Below are 22,261 nucleotides of genomic sequence, written 5' to 3' on the forward strand. Positions count from 1 at the left end.
CCCCAGAGATCAGGAAAAGGGCCTGAGGGTGCTGTGTTTGGAGTCTGCTGGTTACAGTGTGCAGGACCTCACAGGCTGCTGCAGCGTTAGCAGAGGGCGGGACATACACAGCTATCATAATCACGTGTGTAAACTCTCGTGGTAGATAGTACGGTCTCATGCTAACCGCTAGCAGCTCAATGTCCTTACAGCGTAGCGTCTCTTTGATAGAGAAATGCCCAGAGTTACACCATCTATCGTTCACAAACACAGCCAGACCCCCTCCTCCCTTCTTACCACTCTCCGCTGTTCTGTCATAAGAGGCTCAGCAGCTAAAGCAGCACACCTGGGTCTCCCAGCCTATTAAAAGCAGCCCTTTGCTTCACCTGCTTCACTAAACATTATTATTTTAAGCAGAGTGGTGTGATTTATGTAGGCATTGCTGTGTGACAGGATGACTTTTCTTGCACACCCACCAAATGAGGGCGCACATGCTTCCACGCCCACTGGTGACTGCACACATCCTTTCAAGGAAGCATTTCATTCATCCCTAACAAATGGAAGAAAACACTGTGCAGCGTGTTCAGGTTTGAACGTGGCCCTGGCCTCTCTCTGCATCCACCTGGCACATGCAACACACATCCACTCCCTGCTGAACTGCTTGTATTTGATGTGTTGAAGTTTTGGTAAAGTTTGAATAAATTCCACTTTATTTATAGGAACATTTCATCTGTGGACTCCTGCTTCCCCTCTCCTTGAGCCAGTTTGTGACGGGAACATGACATAAGAAAAGTAATTTATCCCTTTTTGATTCTGTGTATCTGGCGCTCATCCAGTGAGTTCACACTTGGCAGAAACAGACTGAATTTGTCTGGAGAACTTTGGCTTCAGCCAAGTTAGATAAACACACTGTGTCTCTGTCAAAACAGCAGTGTAGTTGTGGCACCCCTGTGAGGGAATGAGCACATGAATATTATTTTGTGTAAAACACTCATGTAACGGGACATTTTTCATTGCTATATGTATTTATTTTCAGTTTCTTTAAGAGGATAGAAAATCCATGTAACAGGGATTCATTTTATGTTAGAAAGCAGTGAGGGCGGAACTTTGGTGCTTGCTCCGGGGTTTCGGGGAGCAGTAAGTGGAGCCCACCTTCCGCTGCTTCCTCAGACACGTTCTGGAGGAAAGCAGAGATGCATCGTGTCTTCCTTACTCTGCTCTTCACCTGCTTTTACAGGTCGGTACACGGTGCTCGCACCGAAAATGTTGTTTATTGTCACCATGGTTACCCACGTTAATGTGAATGGGAGAGTTAAGGCGGTCCGCCAAAGTTATTTATATGTAAACACGGGAGAAAACCAGAGGAGTGTCCCGCGCGACCGCACCGCGAGCCCGCTCGTTAGGTGGAGCGCTCGTGAAGCAGAGTCAGTGCGCTCCTATGCTCTGTGCAAACGTGTTGTAATGCTCCAATCAAATCAGTTCTGTGAGATGTGAATGTTAATAGTTCTGTTAAAGTGACTGAGTAGATTAGCTAGTGTAACACAAGCACTCTGAGCAACTCTGTGTAGCTAACAGAGGCATTCATGGGTTGATTCAACAAGCTGTGTTTCATGATGCACTAAATAGTGATTTTGCCAGTAAATTACTGGAGGGAACAAATGTAATGTATTTACCAATGCTGTTATTGAATAGAACTGTTTAGCCAGTAAGACACTGCAGAAGACAATGTGATGTGTTTATTGATATGATAAAAGGATGTAGCTGTTATGGAAAGAAGTGTGAACTTGAGAAACTGAACCAGTTAAAAAGAGTATATTTCACTGATGTTGTGAAATAAGTAAATGTAATTGATGTGAATGAGGAACCAGCTGAACAGTATATTGAAAGCTCATGTTTAGTCTTTTATAGCATTTATTTGTGTGAAATAAATCAGACTCAGACACGTTCTGGAGGAAAGCAGAGACGCATCGTGTCTTCCTTACTCTGCTCTTCACCTGCTTTTACAGGTAACATGTTTGTCATCGAGGTCTTCATCCTTGGGACCCGTAACATAGTAACTTCTTCATTGTTATACTTCTATAGTTTTCCCATTTTGTGAGCTGTGGATGTGGAAAGTGTCTCAGTGACACATCCACATGAAAACGGCGTTACCTTCGTTCATTTGCACGTCAAATGAACGAGCTGTTTGGACTTTAACGTCACAGCTGATGCTTCGATACTCGAACTCAAGAGTTCAGCTTCCACTCAGAGGTACAAGTACACACAGCAAAGATAAACGTGTACACAAGGTGGAACCCACAAGTGCACAGCTCCAACCAGAGATGGGCAGTAATCCGATTACTTTTTTAAAGAAACGAGTAAAGTGAGGGATTACTATTGCAAAAAAGGTAATTAGATTACTGTTACTTTGCCGTAAGCACGCTGCGTTACTGCGTTACTAAAACCGCAGCTGTGTGCAGATGAACAATGGATAATCTATCGAGTGTGGAGAGAGTGTGAGCGTGCAGCGTTTAAAGCGTGGAAGCACTGACCTTACTTTGAGTTTGACTCTGTAAAAAGTGACAAAAACATTAGCATCCGCTGTTCACTGCGTGGGAAGACAACATGCTCACTCACTATGTGTTAATGGGCATGCTTATTTATAACTTTGATAAAATGTCATAAAAATAATTCCATGCCAGCTCACCATTGGTGATCAGGTAGTTTCTGTTCCAGTTCCAGTCCCATAAATCATGAAGCTTGCTGCCAGAAAAGCTTCAAATCTCCTTTGAAAGCTGTTTGTGGTCTTGATTGTGGGAGCTTCAGTTGTCTGACTCCAGCTGCCACACAGTGCTCACTGATATCATTTGCAAAAACCCCAGTGTGACAATATTTATCAGTGAAGCAGAAATCAGGAAGTGACGACTTTTCTTTGAACATTTGCTAAGGCTAAGCTGTGCTTTCTACCACAGTTGGGAATTTCCTGGTTTACAACAAATTATTGTGTCAACACCGCATAAGATTTCAAACTACAGGAAAATCACTGGAGTTATAAGAGGCAGACAACGACACACACACCACATGCATGCTGTTGCTATTTATTGTGGATTAACCTGTCAAGGGCAAGAACAAAATAATTCTGCCTCAAATACAGGAAATCATAGCTTTCCTGTATTTCCTCCATTGTTGGCATGCTGGTTAGTGCTGTTGCTCCACAGTAAGAAGGTCCTGGGCTAAATTATCCATGAATGTAAACGGCTGTGTGTTTCTATCTGATAGACTGGTGAGCTGTCCAGGGTGTACCCTGCCTGGTAACCTATCACTTCAGGGTTATTTCCCAGCCCTGCTGCAACCAGGATAGAGATAGGAGGATGGTAGTTGTTGTAGACCCATTCAATTTCAATTGAAGGATTAAAATGTTCCAGGAGCTCAACTTACTCCATCTGAACATGTTTCAATCGTGTTTTATGAACACAACATGCAGGTTTACTGAATATGAAAAGGTTGTGTTGATTTAACTCAGTTGTTTAAGTTTCTGCCAAAGCAAAACCTTTGTGTGCAACCAGTGTCCACTATTGAATCAAGTAAATCCAACATGTTTTTGTCAGTGCAAAAGGAGTTACGGTGCCTGTATTCCTGCACAATATTGTCCCGGGAGAGAGGAAAACTTTCTGGTGAAGTTTTGGTTGATTTTTGGGTTTTGCTTGACACTAGGTTGATTTTATCAGTGAGGTTTGGATTGTTTTCTTTCTCTAAGAGAGAGAAAGATGGTTTTATGCTTGGACATGTTTGCAATGGGCCCCAGTATTGGAAACAGTGGCAAAGTGTTTTTCTCCATGATTATAATGGGCTTTGGAGAAATTCACTTATATGGGACATTGATCACATGAGAAGTCCTGAGCCTAAAAGGATTGCAGCGAGTCAATCCAGTCCAAAAACAAGGAACTGTTTTCCTTTAAAATGATGACGTCATCTTGCTGGTGATGGAGGCTCGAATAGGCTGCGCGTGAGACTCCATTATCAGCAATATCTGGTATGAATGTGTGTGGATGTATGCATGTGACTGGACTGTGACGGACTGACGACTAAAAGTTTAACTGACTTGATACTGAGACAAAAACGGTGCCGACTTTAGGATTAGTGAATGTCCACAACAATTCACCCAGCCTGTAGAAGAAGGGTGGAGGTTTTGTCTTGCTTTGTTTGTGCAGGAGCAGAAGGATGACAGAGACTAAAGGGGGAGGCTGTAGCTTCACATGAGTGTGAGCTGCAGACTGAACCCTTTGGTTGCTAATGTTGAGTCACTGATGTTTGCATTAAGAAAATTGTGTTTTATTAGCTGTGTTTTAATTAAGGTATCACATTATATTGTTGGGAATGTTAAATGCTAAAGTGAAGAAAAGCTTTGATTTCACTCATGACTGAACATGTTATTATTAACCATAGCAGGCCACTGTAAAGAGTCAATTAACTGTTATAGAGGAAAAAAAGGCCAAAAACTCTGTTAATACCTATGAATAACAGGCAATGATAGACTTGTCACATTCAAAATAGAGATATGTAATAACAAACACGGGTCCGTGTCATTTAGGTTCTCCATTGAAATAGTCAATCATTTAGAAAAGTAGAATATATATATATATGTCTCAACGTTGTTTCTCAATAATATTAAAAACCTAAAAACTATTGTTGTGGAAGATAGAAGTCACTGTGACAGCCCTCTGACTGTGGAGGACGTTTGTAATCCTATTTCTGCACTTAAGGCCAACAAATCTCCCGGCACAGATGGTTTAACTGCAGAGTTTTATGAATCATTTTCTAATCTCCTGGCTCCGTTCTTACTGCAGCTTTTCATAGGAAGTGTAGAGAATAACATCCTCCCTCCTACTCTTACTCAGGGTCTCATAACACTTATTCCAAAGCCAAACAAAGACTTACTTCTTATTGATAATTGGAGACCCATCTGTCTGCTCAATGATGACTAGGGATGGGTACCGGTGTCCGGTGCCATGATGGCACCGGTTCTGACATAAACGGTAGTAACCAGACCGAAAAGCAGCGCACATTTCGGTGCTTTATTTCGGTGCTTTTTTTCCTGAGCCTTGATACACTTCTAGCCAATCATTTTATGTTTCCGAGGATAGTAGGCGGGGCCAGGTACGTACGTTCTGTTAGAGCAGAGCTACCGATTAGAAATGCCCCAGACGAAGCGGTCAAAAGTCTGGCTGTACTTCACAGCAAAATATGCAAACTCAGCAGCCTGCAACAAGTGCTTTAAGCTGATACTGTGATACTGTCAAAGAAGGTAACACCTCAAATCCGATGAAACACCTGGCGACGCATAGCGGGTTTTTTAAAGCCGAGAAATGCACCGTATTTGATGGCAGCAGCAGCCGTTCTTCTCTGTTGTTCGTGTGTAATTTACGTTGAGTAGGCTAACCACGTTATTACATTAATGCATGTAAGGTGAACTAGCAAACATCATCATAGCTACATGCGGCTGTCTTCTTGTTTGATGGCAGATACTCCCTTCACCCTGGCCAAAAAGGCTAAAATGACCAAAGAAAAAGAGGGAAACAGTTAAACATGAGAGGTTTTTGGATAAAGTTTGTATTTTTTCCATTGGTTAAGCACTGCTTCCAGCTAAGAGTGATACCATATATGCCCCATAGCTGCAGAAAAGGCTAACATTGTTATCTTTTTACACAAAACCAGCTGAACATGAGAGGTTTTTGGACCAATTTTGTGTTCTCCATTCTTTAAGCACCGGTTTGAGCACCGTTTGAGCACCGGCACCGTTTCAAAAGTACCGATTTGGCACCGGTATCGGATAAAACCTAAACGATACCCATCCCTAATGATGACTATGAGATTATGGCTTTAGTACTTGCTAACAGAATGAAAGAGTTCTTGGACACAATTATGGATGAGACACAATCAGGCTTTATGAGAAACAGACACCTTTCTAAGAACATGAGACTGGTTTTAGATCTACTTGATTACTCTGATTTGGTATCTGACTATAGCTTCATTCTCTTCCTGGATTTTTAAAAGGCTTTTGATACAATTGAACATCAATTTATTTTCCACTCTTTGGAAAAATTTGGCATTTTTCTGTAAAGCTATCAAAACCTTGTACACGAATGGCAATAGCTCAATTAAAATGATTAAGACTCCACCCCGAGATTTGACCTGTTATACAAGGAATCAGCACAGCTGATAAGGAGCTCATCATCAGCCAGCTAGCTGATGACACCACACTCTTCTTGAAGAATGCAAATCAAATCCGTCCAGCCCTTAGTGTTATTAGTGATTTCTCTGAGGCATCTGCTTTATGTCTAAATCTAAAAAAATGTGAATTACTAGCAATTAAAGGCTGCACTGCAAATGCTCTCTGTAACATTTCTGTTAAACAAGAAGTCACATATCCAGGACTGTTAATATCCAAAGACCAAAAGTCAAGATGCTCGTCAAACTTGTCAAACAGTGTTGGGGAATTCTCAATGGTGCTTGGTGCCATACCCTCAGGGACTTTAATGTTATATAAAAACACTGACAGCTCAATATCTGCCTCAGTCACTCTCCCTGATCCAGCTGAGTCAGCAGTGGGAAAAATCTGCTTTTCACAGGAACTTGGTAACAGCAATAAGAGAATACGTAGTTTATTATGGCGGGGAGTCTCTGGCTGGCTGCAGCGGCATCTAATAACCAACTCGCAAAACAAAATAAAAACAACACAACAAACCGATATTATGATACAGACTTATAATCTGCACCGATGTTTTTTCTAAATTATATAAAGTGAGCGCGAGAGCCCTCGGTGCGCCTGCGCGCTGCTGAAGTCAAAGTAAACTTTATTGTCAAAGGAGCTTGCATAGAAAAGCGTCTGGACTTCTTTAAGTTACTTGAAGACGTTTCACCTCTCATCCGAGAAGCTTCTTCTTTTGTCCCTCTGTGGGGGGTCACTCCCACTAGGTTTATATCTGGGACTCTCCACCATTTGACCTTAGAACTGAAGAAGCTTCTCGGATGAGAGGTGAAACGTCTTCACGTAACTTAAAGAAGTCCAGACGCTTTTCTATGCAAGCTCCTTTGACTACGATGACCTGGATGACTGAGAACCTTCACAGACATAAACTTTATTGTCATCTCCGCTACAGACAGTCCAGCATATCCGGTTGTTCAGTCTGACGTCACTAGCCGTGTCTGGGCCTAAACTCCGCTGCAGGTCCATATATCAAACGATCACTATGGCATTACTGAGAGTTGAAAAACTGTCTAAAGTCTTTCATCTTTAATAAAATGATCAGCGTTCTGCTCTACCAGGTGTAACAATTGAGTTTAACATCCAGGCATCCATGAAAACGGAATTTATGACATTTAACGGAGTTAGAAGTTAGCAGGAAGTTAGCTCGCTAGCTTCTATCTAAATACAATATAGCATGTCCTGACTGCGGGGTTTTGGAAACAAATTCAAACGTACAGCTCTGCTATCACTTCCAGCATAAATGAAGACAGAAAACTAAACAGCAGTGGCGTTTGTAGGGTTACTGAAGTTGGGCTAGCTGGTATATAATGATGTGCTACGTGACCGTTAGCAACACAGCTATGTTAGCATAATATAAACAAGCTAACTTTTTTTCCACTCGATAAAAGTTAACGTGAGTGTTCTCGGTGGTCAGGAACAAATGTAATCGCATGGCAGGATGCTGTAAAAGGACCAAACTTCAGCCAGGAGAACAACTGAGATAATCCATCCACAATACGAGGTTAGTCATTCATATACTGCTGCATGGGCTGGGCTGTAGTTACATCCTAAGGTTTTAAAAACTGAGCTTAAATAAATGATTAGCGGTAATAAAAGCCGAGGGAGGTCAACAGTGATCGCTGACTGTTTTAGGAGCTTTTTGAGATCAAATAGAAGAAAATACATAACATTAAACATGTTAACAACACAAAGCTATATTAAACGCAGACTACTTTAGGCCCGGAAGTAGGATTCGTCTTGTCATCACTGAACAACCGGATAGAGAGACGAGACGACGAGGCTGCAGTTACAGCGGTGCAAGTAAACAAACAATAAATATAAGAAGAGTAAGAAAATAAATCTACACTTTAGGACTCGGGGTAAAGGATCAATAACAATTTAATTTATAATTTACAGTTTGATGATTTAAAGTCTCACACAACCCGTCAAAAGGGGCGGGGCCGGCTGCTTCCAAGTAGAGCACATTTCATTTATAATGATGTAAATCCAAGCCCATCATGGATTCACGATCTGAATCCTGGGTTGTGTGAAATCCCAGAAATCAACCTTAGACAAAGTGAATCTGTGAACTAAGGTGTAGGTCTGTTAGGTTAATTGTGCTGATCCTCGGGTTGGGGGATTTGTGTTTGTACTGGAGCGCAAAATTCAAACCAATGGAAGATGGACAACAAAAGTTCAAAGCCATCAGGTGCTCAGTTTATGTATTTATTTTTGGCCTACATCAGTAAGAAATGCCAAATTATATACACAAAGTTACAGGAATCACCACTCCTGTTATTCAGTCTTTTCTCTGCAAATGAACATTTTCAGCCAATATAGGTAATACATCAACATGGCTGCCGTGGCTAAGTTAGGAATATTTATAATGTCATTTCCAAAACTTGCATGTGATCTGCAATTTGTAGCAGATCTACTAACTGTCACAGAGCAGCTGGAGCAGTCTCAAATGCAGGTCAGTCCACTGCTGCCCCCTGTGGCCAAGTGCCATAGCTACTGCTGGATGAACTCCTGACACATGTGCACCTGTTTCTATGAACACATTGAGTCTGAGTGGCTGCACTTACACTGGTGCATTCAAACATATTGAAAGATGCCAGCAATGTGGATTGTCAAGACTCAAACCAATCCACATTGCTGGCGTTGCATCTTTCAATGCCAGCAATGGCAGGTATCAGTGCTCAAACCTTTTGTGTTTGTTTCCAACAAGTTGCCCACCTCGGGAAACAAAAATGTGTTCTTTTACTTGTCAGATGAACATATGAGACACTTTGACTCTTCAGTGCAGTGTGGAGCCTAACAAAGATCTGTTTTGTGTCCCAGCTGATCAGCAGGAGGAGGAGAGTCTGACGGAGCAGCAGAGGAACATTTTCAGCTACTTGGACTCAGCTCAGCCACTACAGAGGAAACAATGAGCTCAACACAGAAGGTGACAGACAGAGCAGGACCATATGACCAAAGATATTTATCACCATATACATTTGAACATTTGCCATAACGATGTAGCTGACGATAGAATTGACACCAGACAAAATACTTTACAGCTGCACAACTTTATTAAAAACCCATCAATGTATTTTCACTGAAACAAGCAGCTGTTGTTTATGTGCATTAAAGTTATATAAAAATGTAACAGTGCAAATGCAAATTCCTCGCTGACAGTTTAACCAAAAGGCGTTTCCAGTGGAAACTGGCCGACACATCCTGAGCATAACCATGTATAATATGCACTAAACTTCAGAAGAGGTTATACAGTCGTGGCCAAAAGGTTTGAGAATTGCATAAATATTGGAACCTGGAGAAGTTGCTGCTTAAGTTTTTATAATAGCATTTTGCCTGCACTCCAGAATGTTATGAGGAGTGATCAGATGAACTGCATCGTCCTTCTTTGCCATGAAAACGAACTTAATCCCCAAAAAGCCTTACCGCTGCATTTCATTGCTGTCATCAAAGGACCTGCTGAGACCATTTCAGTGATCGTCTTCTTAACTCAGGTGAGAATGTTGGCGAGCACGAGGCTGGAGATCATCATGGCTGTATCCCGATTCAGGTTCTGCAGCTTTAAAGTCCTCAAGGGCCGCGTACTCAAAGACCGCTAAGGCCGAAGTGCGAGGCTCGTAGGCTCGTGAAATGGGACGTCTAGCCTCCGTCGCGCTGCCCAGGTTGCCTAGCAACCATGATACTAACAGCTGGAAACGTTTCATACAGCTTTGTTTGACAGAAATGAAGGAGAACATATTTAGTTCATTTGTTTCTACATGAGCTCTGTGTGATTTGATGAGTATCTGAGGCTGAGACCACAGGACTGTGAAACATGATTGTTGGGCTTCATTTCTGTGCTGAACAGTCGTTTAAGATTAGCTGTAAATAACAATTAGCTGATGTTGTTCATGAGACTAAAGTCAGTGTAAATATGATATGGCCAATATTATAGTTATCATATTAATCACTTCACTCACAGACAAGTATCTGTGACAGTGTGTATACAGATGTATCATATCTATGTATCATGTCTCAGTTATGTGTGCCTTTACTGTATTTAACACACACATAAGGCGCACTGGATCATAGGGCGCATACAAGTACCGTATGCGTATTTAAAAATAAAGCAGGAGCAAACCTGAGTTCGGTACTCACATTTTTATTACCAGTAATCGTCATCATCAACAACACACAAGCATACAAGTGTGCGTATTTAAAAATAAAGCAGGAGCAAAACAAAGTTTGGTACTCACATTTTTATCATCAATCAAACCCATCGAAGTCCTCATCCTCTGTGTCTGAATTGAACAGCTGCGCTAAATCTCCATCACACATGCCAGGTTCACTTTCTTCACTGTCAGTCACTTTCCGTGCCGTGCGGCTCCTCGGAAACGATGCCGGCTTTTGCGAAAGCTCGAACAACAGAGCCAGCAGCCATGTTAGCCCAAGCATCTACAATCCATTGGCAAATTGTGGCGTAACTCGCCCGGCGCTGCCTTCCACTCTTGGTGAAACTGTGGTCTCCATCGGTCATCCATCGCTCCCAGGCCGCTCGCAGCCTTACTTTGAACGGGCGGTTCACACCGATGTCCAGCGGTTGGAGTTCCTTTGTCAGGCCTCCCGGAATGACAGCAAGCTCACAGTTCATTTGTTTCACTAGTTTTTTCACATCGGCTGTGAGATGGGCACGCATAGAGTCACAGATCAACAGCGATGGTGATGCGTGGAAAAAAACCACCTGGTCTCCTTACATACACCTCCCTCAGCCAGTCTTTCATCATTTCCTCATCCATCCAGCCCTTTTCATTTGCCTTAATGATGATTCCTGCTGGAAACTTCTCTTTAGGCAAAGTCTTTCGCTTAAAAATCACCATAGGCGGCAGTTTCTGTCCATTAGCATGGCAGCCAAGCACAACAGTAAAAGAAGACTTTTCATACCCCGTTGTGCGTATCGCTACCGTGCTGGTCCCCTTCTTCTCCACAGTGTGACTCACCGGGATGTCAAAAGTGAGCGGGACCTCGTCCATGTTTGTGATGTGGCTGGGCTGGATGTTTTTGTCGCCGATGTGTTTGCTGCAGTAGGAGCAGAAGATGGCCAGCTTTTCCTTATAATCCGCTGGAAGTTGCTGCGCTACCGTAGTCCTGGTCCGGATGGAAAAATGGCACCGTTTCATCAAACGAAAGCACCAAGACGGGCCTCCTTGGAAATGTTCAATGTTCATCTCTTCAGCTAGTGAAACTGCTTTTAGCCGAATGGTGACCGTCGAAACGCTTCTTCCGCTCGTTCTTTGCTCGATGATCCACCGCTCGAGTCTTTCCTCCAACTCGGGCCTCCTCGCCTTATGTCCGCGGAAACTCAGCTGCGTTTTCTTGACCTGCCGGAGCTTGTTTTCTAGCTTCCTCCATTTGCAAACCATCGATTTGTTAATCTTAAATTCTCTCGCCGCTGCTCGATTTCCATGTTCCTCCGCGTAGCTGATGGCCTTCAGTTTAAACTGTGCTTCGCAAGCGTGTCTCTTTGGCATTTTCAGGGTTGTTAAAACAACGATGTTCTGCATAATGCACATACCTGTTCTTTTATACAGGTATAAAAGAACAGGTATAGGGCGCACTGCGCTATAGTAGGGCGCACTGCGCTATAGGGCGCGCCGTACTTTTTGAAGAAAATCTAAGACTTTTGGCCTTATGGTCGTGAAAATACGGTATGTGTAAAAAGCAAACGTAGGAGCTGTGATAACTGTCTTCTTTTTTTTTTTTTTTTTTTGTCCCGTTTGGATCTATAGCCATCAGAATTGTTGTCTTGAGGCCAAGAAAGATGCCAAGCGGATTTATTTTACCAAGTGGATCATCATTGAATTAAGATGGCGCCGGTGAGGTCGGCTGCCGTCACGACTGCTCCGACCACTTTTTCTTTGTCTTTGTTTTTTTAAGTTAGTTTTCAGTGTTTCTAAATCGGCAAAATCATCACCATTGGGTACATTAGGTATGACAGTGACACTCTTGTTTCTATTGGTTTACAATGTACTCACAATTCGAAGTTTTTAACTCCGGATCCGAGCTGGCCGAGTGAGATCTCGAGGGAGAACAAAGGGAAGCGGCGGCGGCCTAGAGGGAAGCGAGCCGGCGTCAGGAACAGGCTGAGAGCTCGTGCACACCGCACACCTCTGCCTAGCATCCTGCTCGCCAACGTCCAGTCACTGGAGAACAAGCTTGACGACCTCAGGGCCAGGATAAAGTTCCAGAGAGACATTCGGGACTGCAATCTCCTCTGCTTCACCGAGACATGGCTGAACCCAGAGGTGCCGGACCACGCCATCCAGCCGGCCGAGTTCTTCTCGGTTCACTGCATGGACAGGACACGGGACTCGGGGAAGTCAAGGGGAGGCGGCGTGTGTTTAATGGTGAACAACAACTGGTGCAACAGTGCGAACGTTGTTCCTCTCACACGCTCCTGCACACCAAATCTGGAACTACTGTCCATCATGTGTCGTCCTTTTTATCTACCTCGGGAATTTACATCGGTCATCGTAAGTGCCGTTTATATTCCACCACAAGCGGACACGGTCACCGCCTTATGCGAGCTGCATGAGGCACTCACACAGCACCAGACACAACACCGGGACGCTGCGCTTATTGTGACGGGGGACTTTAATAGCGCCAACCTCAAACGCGCAGCGCCGAACTTTTATCAACACATCACCTGCCCCACCAGGGGTGAAAGGACACTGGACCACTGCTACACTACGGTCAAGGACGGCTACAAGGCACAATCCCGCCCCCCGTTTGGCAAATCTGATCACGCCGCCATCTTCCTCATGCCAAAATACAAACAAAGGCTGAAACAGGAAGTTCCGGTTCAGAGGAAGGTCGCGCGCTGGACGGATCAATCGGTGGCCGCGTTACAGGACGCACTCGATGACGCAGACTGGGGCATGTTCAGAAACAACTCCGACGATGACGTCAACGTGTTTACGGAAGCGGTTGTGGGATTCATCGGGAAACTAGCGGATGATACCGTGGAGACAAAGACTATCACAACGTTTCCCAACCAGAAGCCGTGGGTGGATAAAACCATCCGCGACGCTCTGAGATCCCGCACCGCTGCCTACAACACGGGACTCATGACGGGGGACATGGACCCGTACAAAGCCGCGTCATATAACGTGCGGAGGGCGGTGAAAGAGGCGAAGCAGCGCTACGGGAGGAAACTAGAGTCACAACTCCAACAGAGTGACTCTAGGAGCCTGTGGCGGGGACTAAGGACAATAACGGACTATAAAGCACCAACAACCGGTATGACGAACGCGGCCGTGACTCTGGCAGACGAGCTGAACACTTTCTATGCTCGCTTCGAGGCTGCAGCTAAGGTCTCCAACAATGCTTGTGTTAGCGGCGCTAACGGCTGCAGACAGGAAGATACTGCCAGCACCGGAAACGTGCTCGTCATCTCCGAGCATGAAGTAAGGAGAGCCTTCAAGAGAGTGAACACCAGGAAAGCAGCAGGACCAGACGGCATCCCAGGTCGTATCCTCAGAGACTGCGCATACCAGCTAGCTCCTGTGTTCACTGAGATATTCAACATCTCTTTATCTCAGTCGGTGATCCCCACATGCTTCAAAGAGTCCATCATTGTTCCTGTCCCGAAGAAACCCCACCCTGCTTCTCTCAATGACTATCGCCCTGTAGCCCTCACCTCAGTAGTGATGAAGTGCTTTGAACGCCTGGTCAGAGACTTCATCATTTCTTCACTACCAGACACACTGGACCCACTACAGTTCGCTTACCGTCCAAATCGTTCCACAGACGATGCCATCTCTCATCTCCTCCACACATCACTCACTCACTTGGACACTAGAAGGGGGAATTATGTTAAAATGCTCTTCATAGACTACAGCTCTGCATTTAACACCATAATTCCTTCCACACTCACCACCAAGCTGGAGCATCTGGGACTCAGCTCATCTATGTGTCAGTGGATCTCCAACTTCCTAACTGGCAGACCACAGGCAGTAAGGATGGGCGGACATGTCTCAGCCTCCACCACTCTCAGCACTGGAGCCCCCCAGGGGTGTGTTCTGAGCCCCCTGCTGTACTCTTTGTACACATATGACTGTGTGGCCACTACCAGCTCCACCACCATCATCAAGTTTGCTGACGACACCGTCGTGGTGGGCCTGATCTCTGATAACAACGAAACGGCCTACCTGAAGGAGATTAGGAATCTGGAGAACTGGTGCCAGAGGAACAACCTCCTTCTAAACGTCAGTAAGACAAAGGAGCTGATAGTGGACTTCAGCACTAAGCAGGAGAGGAACTACCAGACCCCCGTCATCAACGAGTGCCCAGTGGAGAGAGTGGACAGCTTCAAATACCTCGGAGTTCACATCACGCAGGACCTGTCATGGTCCTGTCACATCAACACCGTGGTGAAAAAGGCCCGACAGCGTCTCTACCACCTCAGACGCTTGAGAGACTTCCAACTGCCCTCCAAGGTGCTCAGGAACTTTTACTCGTGCACCATAGAGAGCATCCTGGCGGGAAACATCTTAACCTGGTTCGGGAACAGCACCATGCAGGACAGACGAGCTCTACAGAGGGTTGTGCGGTCAGCTGAGCGCACCATCCGCTCCGAGCTCCCTGACCTGCACTCAATCTACAGCAGGCGGTGCTGGACCAAGGCCAGGAAGATCGTGAAGGACCTCAGCCATCCCAACAACAGACTGTTCTCTCTGTTGAGGTCAGGAAAGCGATTCCGCTCCCTGAAGACCAACACAGAGAGACTGAGGAGGAGCTTCTTCCCGCAGGCGATACGGTTTCTCAATCACACCACCACACAGTACTGACCCACACATACAGTTCTTACACACACTGGACTTTCTGGACTTTGGTTTTGCACAACACTGGTCACTATATTCTTCATTTCCGGTTAATACTTGTACAGCTGCTGTTATTGTGTATATATTTATTTATATTTAGATTTCTTCATACATTCTTATATAGTTCTATATTGTGTATTGTGTATTTTGTTGTACAGTTATTTTATTTTCAACTTTAATTTATATATTTTATCTTATTCTTCCCAGTTAAATTTACCCTTCATTCTAATTTGTGTTGTACAGTTATTTCATTTTTAACCTTAATTTATATTTTATTCCTTCCTAGTTAAATTTACCCTTTTTAATTTTTCATATTTATTTCCTATCTTATTCATAGCCTTTTCCTTTTTTGTTTTCTTTAGGTCACGAGCAGTTGTCCAAGCATTTCACTACATATCGTACTGTGTATGACTGTGTACGTGACAAATAAAATTTGAATTTGAATTTCATGGCCTTGCCATATTGGTCCATTTGATTGATCTTTATTATAATTATGAATTTATTTTATTTTCAGTTGCAAACGGGACAGACATAACTGTGGGATAGGACAGGGGGAAAGAATGAAAGAAAGAGGGGGAGAGAAAGAAAGAAAACCAAAGGGGAGAAGAGACGGTGAGAAGGGGGGGAAGAGAGAAAAAAAACAAACAAAAAACAAACAAAAAAAACTCCTGGGTCACCTGTATGGAGAAAAAAAAAACAGAGGAGACAGCAAACAACAAAGAGCAACATAATAATAGAAAAAAAAAGCACCATCACAATAAACTAGCTAGCAGTAGATATCAGTAGATACTAAATAATAAACGATATTGTGCAACACTCAAGATAGACAGCGCACAGTGTGCTTTGAGGCAGCAGCCAAGAAAGCTGTAGTCCGCGTCTGTGAATACCTGTGTGTACACCTGTGTGCATACCTGTGTGGATCAGCATGCTTGCATTCCAAAGGTTTCTCCATGTAATGATCTGCTAGGGAGTGTGGGGAGCCACAGCCCTGTCCTTTATGGTATCAAGCAGGTATGGAGGAGATCAAAACTCCAGACATCCAGAGGCCCCCAGAACACAAGAGACCAAGGAAGACCCACAGAGGGGCAGCCGCGCCACTGTTCCAGTAAGAGCTGAGGAGAGTCCCAGATGAGGGCTCACTCAGCAGCCGCGGAGCAGAAGCCAGGGGGAGTTGCAGTGACGCGCCCGTGAGCTCCGCCGGCAGCCAGCTGTGCCTGAGTGACTGAGCCCCAGGCCGAGAGGCCGGGGGCACCCCACCTCTGAAATGGCCCGAGCGAGCCCCAATAAGCGGCCGCCAAGGAGTGAGCCGGTGTGTACCCGGACGCCCACCCCCAGATACAAAGAACCACCAACACACCGACACCCGAGGGAGTCTGCCACCGGCAGGGGAAGTGGGGTGATAACTGTGGTGTGATAACTGTGTCTGATAGAATGAAGAGTAGACTGATATATGAAATATTCCTTTATTGGGTGAGAAAATCAGACCATGTCATAACTGCTGTAAGTCACACAGAATAGATATCAGAGCCTTAAACAGGCTGACTTCTGCTAAATGGGTCAAACTGGGCAGAAAGTCTACAAACACATAACATCCTTATAGAATATGATGTAACACTATAGATCAACTTAGCTCAGAATATATAAAGCATATAAACAGTTACAGCAATATGATGCAACAAACACAGCAGCTACTGATCCAAAATACTCAAAGCTTCATAGAACTGAAACCAACATTTATTTTTAGCTCCATCCTGCTGCTGATACAGACTTTAGGTTTCTGAACATTAAACTTGTTGCTGCCTTTCATAGTGTGTAACTTGAAGGCCCTGAGTACTTTCTCCCACACTGAAAACACTGGGATGATCACATTATTTGAACATTACCTAATAAGACTGATTCAGCACAGACAGTTATGTTAAACTTTCCTAGCAGTCCTTCACAAACAGGGAACAGTCTGTCTATTCCCTCCATCTGTCAGCAGCTGCTGGCTCTTCCTCCTCCTCTTCCTCACACACTGCTGAGTTTGTCCTGGTGGATCATCAGGGGTGCAAAGCCTCACAGATGATGTGCAGCAGTGGCTCCCTCAGTCTGTCCTCACTCTGGACACTTGCAGTCGTCACACATGGAAATCAAATGTGTGATAAGCTGCAGGATTCAAACACAAGTGTAACTTATAAACACATGTTCATACTTTTATTCCACAATCAGAGAGAAAGAAACAGAGAGAGAGTGCAGGACAGACAGACAGGTGACAGTCTCAGGTGTACACACTGCTACACAACAGCACCAGAGAAGCAGGATTTAGTGTTTGTGTTATTACGAGTGTAAACAAGAAGAGTTCCAGATGGTGCAGTGGACACATGTGTGACTGCTGTGATTAAAGCATCTTTCTTTCAGCTTAACGAGTGAACCGTCAGCTCGTTCAAACACACGTTAAAGTGCGTTTGGCTCGACACCACCGAACAGAGGCAGCAATATAACACAGCTAACATTAACAGTGCAGTGAATCCTGCTTGTGCCGTGATGTTCAGGACTGCAAACCGAGCAGCATCACTGACTTTCAGCTTGTTGTGTTTGTGGATATATGACTGACTTTAATTATCCACAAAATCATCACATTCTCTGTCAGATTAAGGTCGACTATTGAACGGCGTATATTTTAAAGGCTTTAAAACCAAGTTAACGCTGAAAGTACAAACATCACTAATGTCACATAACTCTGCCGACAAGGCATAGCTATGGCTATGAAATGCTCTTTGTGTATCACTTCTTCATTATGAAAGATGTCATTAATGCACTAGTAATGTCTCATCTGCAGTATTGTTCAATCATTTGGTCAGCAGCTAATAAGACAGATCTTAACAGACTTCAGTTAGTCCAGAATAAGGCGTCCAGATTAGTGTGAAGATGTTCATACTATACTAATATTGATAAAATGCATAATAACCTTTCTTGGCTTCCTGTACAGGCTAAAATATTCTATGGCTTACTTGTAGTTCTAAAGAAAGCAATTCTGTTAAACACACCACATTTATTCTGCTCAGCTGCAGTATCCAGATGAAATACATCATCATATTACACAGTTTTCAACAAACTGCAACTTAGTAAATGCTCGAGTTAAAAGTAACGTTTTGTAAAACTGTTACATTTAGAGCAACTTTTAAGTGGAATAAGTTGCCTTAAAAAATTAGAGAATTATTCAAAACTTCAATGAAGACTTAAAAGCCGATTTACAGAGCTTTTAGTTGTTGTAAATATTGTAAGACATGATTTGTTTTTGAAATTTGTGTAATGTGCCTCAATGTTATTGATATTATTATTATTATTATTGATTGCTTATATTTGAACAATTGTGAAACCTCACTGTGGATGTAAGAGTGAAATTATGTGGATATCTTGAATCCACTTTATTGTGTAATATTTTATGTGAGTATTTGACGGAAGACGAGCAACATCTGTTGTGGAAGCTAACGGGGTTCCTTTAGAATAAACAAACATAGGATTTATTATCACTGAATAATTCTGTATAAATCTATACAAATTATAGAAATATGTAATAGGAAACAACAAAATAATCTAAATTATAAAATAATGTGTGTGTGTGTGTGTGTGTGTGTGTGTGTGTGTGTGTGTGTGTGCATGATTTTAGTGTTTGAACAGTCATGAATTATCTTTAACAGCAGGTTGGATGTAATGTGTTAGAACTACCAGCAGGTGGGGATAAGAGACCTTTAAGGTGTTTGGTGCCACGCTCCACCTTCAGGTTTAAAACTAGTGTTAATGGAGTTTGAAGGTTGAGTTTGTTCCACGACTGCATTTCACTCACTGCCTCTGTTTGTATCTCTGTCACTGCAGGACCAACATGGAGCCAGAAGTCAGCGCTCTCAGGAGGCCGACAAACCTCACAGAAGAAAGGGAGAGAAAAAACACACCTGTGACGAGTGTGGGAAGGGTTTTACTGAGAGGGCTTCACTAAAACAGCATCAGGTCATCCACAGAGGAGTTAAAGCGTACAGCTGTGATCAGTGTGGCAGAGCTTTTACTCAAAGTAGCAGCTTACAGAGGCATCTAGTTACCCACTCTGGAATTAAGGCATACAGCTGTGATCAGTGTGGCAGAGCTTTTACTCGCAGTAGCAGCTTACAGAGGCATCTAGTTACCCACTCTGGAATTAAGGCATACAGCTGTGACATCTGTGGAAAAACTTTCAGCCAGAGAGGGTACCGAAATACACACCTACGCATTCACACCAGACATGATGTGTACTGCTGTGAACAGTGTGGCAAAGAGTTTACAACAGACGCACACTTACAACAGCACATGTTTACCCACACTGAGGAGAGACCTTATCAATGTGACCTGTGTGAGAAGACTTTTAAAGCTCCACATCACCTGAGACAACACCAACAGATCCACACCAGAAAGAGACTCTACAAGTGCAGCTACTGTGAGGTATGTATTTATATTGTTATCTTGTCATTTTAGCCTGACTGTTTGGAACAACTCTGCTCATTAAACTGTGTTAGCATGTTAGCAATTCTACTGCATGGAAAAGCAGCTCTGAGTGATTATTCAGATTTTCCTTTCAGTTATGATTTTAGTATTACTGTAGTATTATGGTGGTAGTATTGTAGTTATTGCAGCCCAGTAAACTGAGTGTGTTAACTGAAACAGTCAAATGTAGTTGGACGTCTGCAGAGATGCTCTTTATTTCAGGCGACGTTCAGGATACAAATGTTGAAGGACTGACTTACACTGTCTTTGTGTCTTTGTTTAGAAGCAGAGCGACACAGATGGATCCAGTTCTCAACCCTGTCATCACTGTGGTGGTGGGAAAGACTTTCATTGTGACCTCTGTGGAAAAACTTTCAGTTGGCAAAATACCCTAAAAGTACATCAACGTAGACACACTGGAGACAAACTGAAATACTGCAAAGAATGTGGGAGAAGCTTCACCACACCAAGTGATTTAAAACAACATGAACTGATTCACAGTGGGGTTAAAAAGCACCTCTGTGATCAGTGTGGGTCATCCTTCACCACTGAAGGTCAGCTTAAATCACACAAAGGAGTCCACACAGGAGAGAAACCACACAAGTGCAGACACTGTGAGAGAAGCTTCTCACAGTCAGGTAATCGTAACATTCATGAACGTGCACACATGGAAGGAAACTACAGCTGTGACCAGTGTGACAAGAGCTTCAGGAATCTCAGTTCATACTCTGCACACAAACGATCCCACGTTACTAATAAACTGTTTCACTGTTACCAATGTGCCCAAACATTCACCTCATTGTCTGCTCTGTGCAAACATCAGCGCGATCACTCAGGGCTGAAATCACTCCCATCACTGGATCACAGTGAATCTGAAGACACAGAAAGATCCTCTGGTTTCTGTGTCAGACTCAAAAAGCTTGAGATCAGGCTCCACAGAGTTCAGATAGAATCATTTAAACTTGTGTTGAACTGAACTGGTTGCTGGGCTGAACTTCTACATAATACAGATCTACATGGGATCTTCTTTTCTGTTTTTTACTGAGTCAGTTTTGTCCTTTTTTCTCTGTCCTGGTTTTGCTCGTCTGTAAATGATTGAAACTCAGTCAAATAGTTCATTGTTCTCCAGCAAAACGTTTTGGAAACTCATGTTTAACCTTTAAAACTCTGACATGTTTTAGCACACAAGGCTTCATCGGGGAGTTCACTCATGATTGGACCATGAGAACAAAGGTTTTTAGTTCTTTCAAAGAGAGTCTTGGAGATGTTTGATGTTTCTGTTTTTCTGAAACCACCTGAAAGAAAAACAATTTTTCTTGCTTTATGTAGTGTGGAAGTTTTTAATGTTTCTTCATCTGTGATGTTCTTGAATGTGTTCACGTGAAGATGGTACAAATAAACTGTCCTTTCAGCTTTAGCTCCTAATTTATTCATTATTTATGGATGTAGCACAGCAGCCGTCTCTTGATTAACACATGGAGGGCTCGGGATCTGATGGTGTCGTCTCCCTAATTTGCCCACTCAGTAAATCTCACTCATGGCCAAGAAATTGAAATAAACCTTGTTTCCCTGCTGGATAGTGATCCACTGTAACTCTGCTCCTCCTTCCTGTTTAGGATTTCTGTGGCTGAAGTAAAATTCCCTCCATCCATCACTTATCCCAGCTAACCCAAAGTGAAATAAAGTTTTGCTGGTCTTAAAAAAGCATTACAATAATGGGCATTACCAATGCAAACTGAATGATACAGAAGATGAAAGAAGAGACTTTGATCAGTTAATAAAGCTCATGATCTGGATTCATTGTGGCTGCTACACAGATACTTCTGGGTCACTTCTCTCAGTTAGGAACCTTCCTCACCAAACTGACTGTTGGACCACACCCCTGGTTTCATGAGAAATTGTTTCAGCCATGATTTCTCTTCCTGTATTTCAGAGTAAAGACTGAAGTGACAAATGGAAGCATGTTTAAAAAACACAATGTGAGAGAGACGTTGAGGTCCTTAGAAGTTACCCTGGGTTTTTCTGTCACCCTGCTAGATGTTACACACCTTGTTATTGGACTGATTTCTACTGCTGGACTACTCTTGCGGAGAGTAACAATACTCTTACTAATTAGCTCCCTTTCACAGCTTTGGGGATATTTATTTTTGTGTTTGCAGGGCTGTGAGCCAGAACAGCGAGAGAAAAATCTGCAGCAGCGACGAGCCGAATGCTTACGTGAATCGCAGCAGCTGCACATGTGCTACGCTGAATTAGAGGATATCTTTGCTCTGGATTTCTATTTCTACTTTTTCATTTCTATATGATTCTTCTTGCATCTAAACAAAGATGATTCAATTTGCTAAATGTTGATGGCTCTTCGTGCTCAGGTGTAAATGAGACGTAATATTTGCTCTTGGTTTGGTTCTCCTGTACAGAACCTTGCAGTACAACAGAAACCTAAAAACATTATTTGTAGTTGTTATTCTTAGTTGTTCTGCTGCCTAAATACCACAGGGTCTGATTATGAAGTTATTGAGCTGCACATACTTTACGACCTGCTTAAGTTCGAGGTCACAGCGTCTGTAGAGCAGCTGGAACATAATGAAGTCTACAAGGTTAAAGTTTTCTCTTCAGTTATTGTTCTTTCTGCTGCTTGGTTTGATGGATCTGAGAGCTTTTGTTTTTATTATTGTTATTATAATTA

The 22,261-nt window shown here is 43.3% G+C and overlaps 1 protein-coding gene across 2 annotated transcripts; it reads left to right on the top strand.

Annotated features, from left to right (window-relative positions):
- Positions 1–219: 219 nt before the first annotated feature.
- On the top strand, positions 220–20,992 carry LOC113017354 (uncharacterized). 2 transcript variants are annotated; one of them, XM_080296507.1, is made up of 4 exons: positions 220–1,985; positions 9,047–16,390; positions 18,937–19,533; positions 19,859–20,992. In XM_080296507.1, the coding sequence occupies exon 2, from the start codon at positions 12,553–12,555 to the stop codon at positions 15,046–15,048; it is 2,496 nt and encodes an 831-aa protein (XP_080152633.1). In that variant the 5' UTR covers positions 220–1,985; positions 9,047–12,552; the 3' UTR covers positions 15,049–16,390; positions 18,937–19,533; positions 19,859–20,992. The 2 variants fall into 2 exon arrangements, with proteins under 2 accessions (XP_080152633.1, XP_080152639.1); XM_080296513.1 differs by having other exon boundaries at positions 20,195–20,992.
- The last annotated feature ends 1,269 nt before the right edge of the window (positions 20,993–22,261 follow it).

This window comes from Astatotilapia calliptera, chromosome 3 (assembly GCF_964374335.1).
Source record: "Astatotilapia calliptera chromosome 3, fAstCal68.1, whole genome shotgun sequence".
Lineage (NCBI taxonomy): Eukaryota > Metazoa > Chordata > Actinopteri > Cichliformes > Cichlidae > Astatotilapia > Astatotilapia calliptera.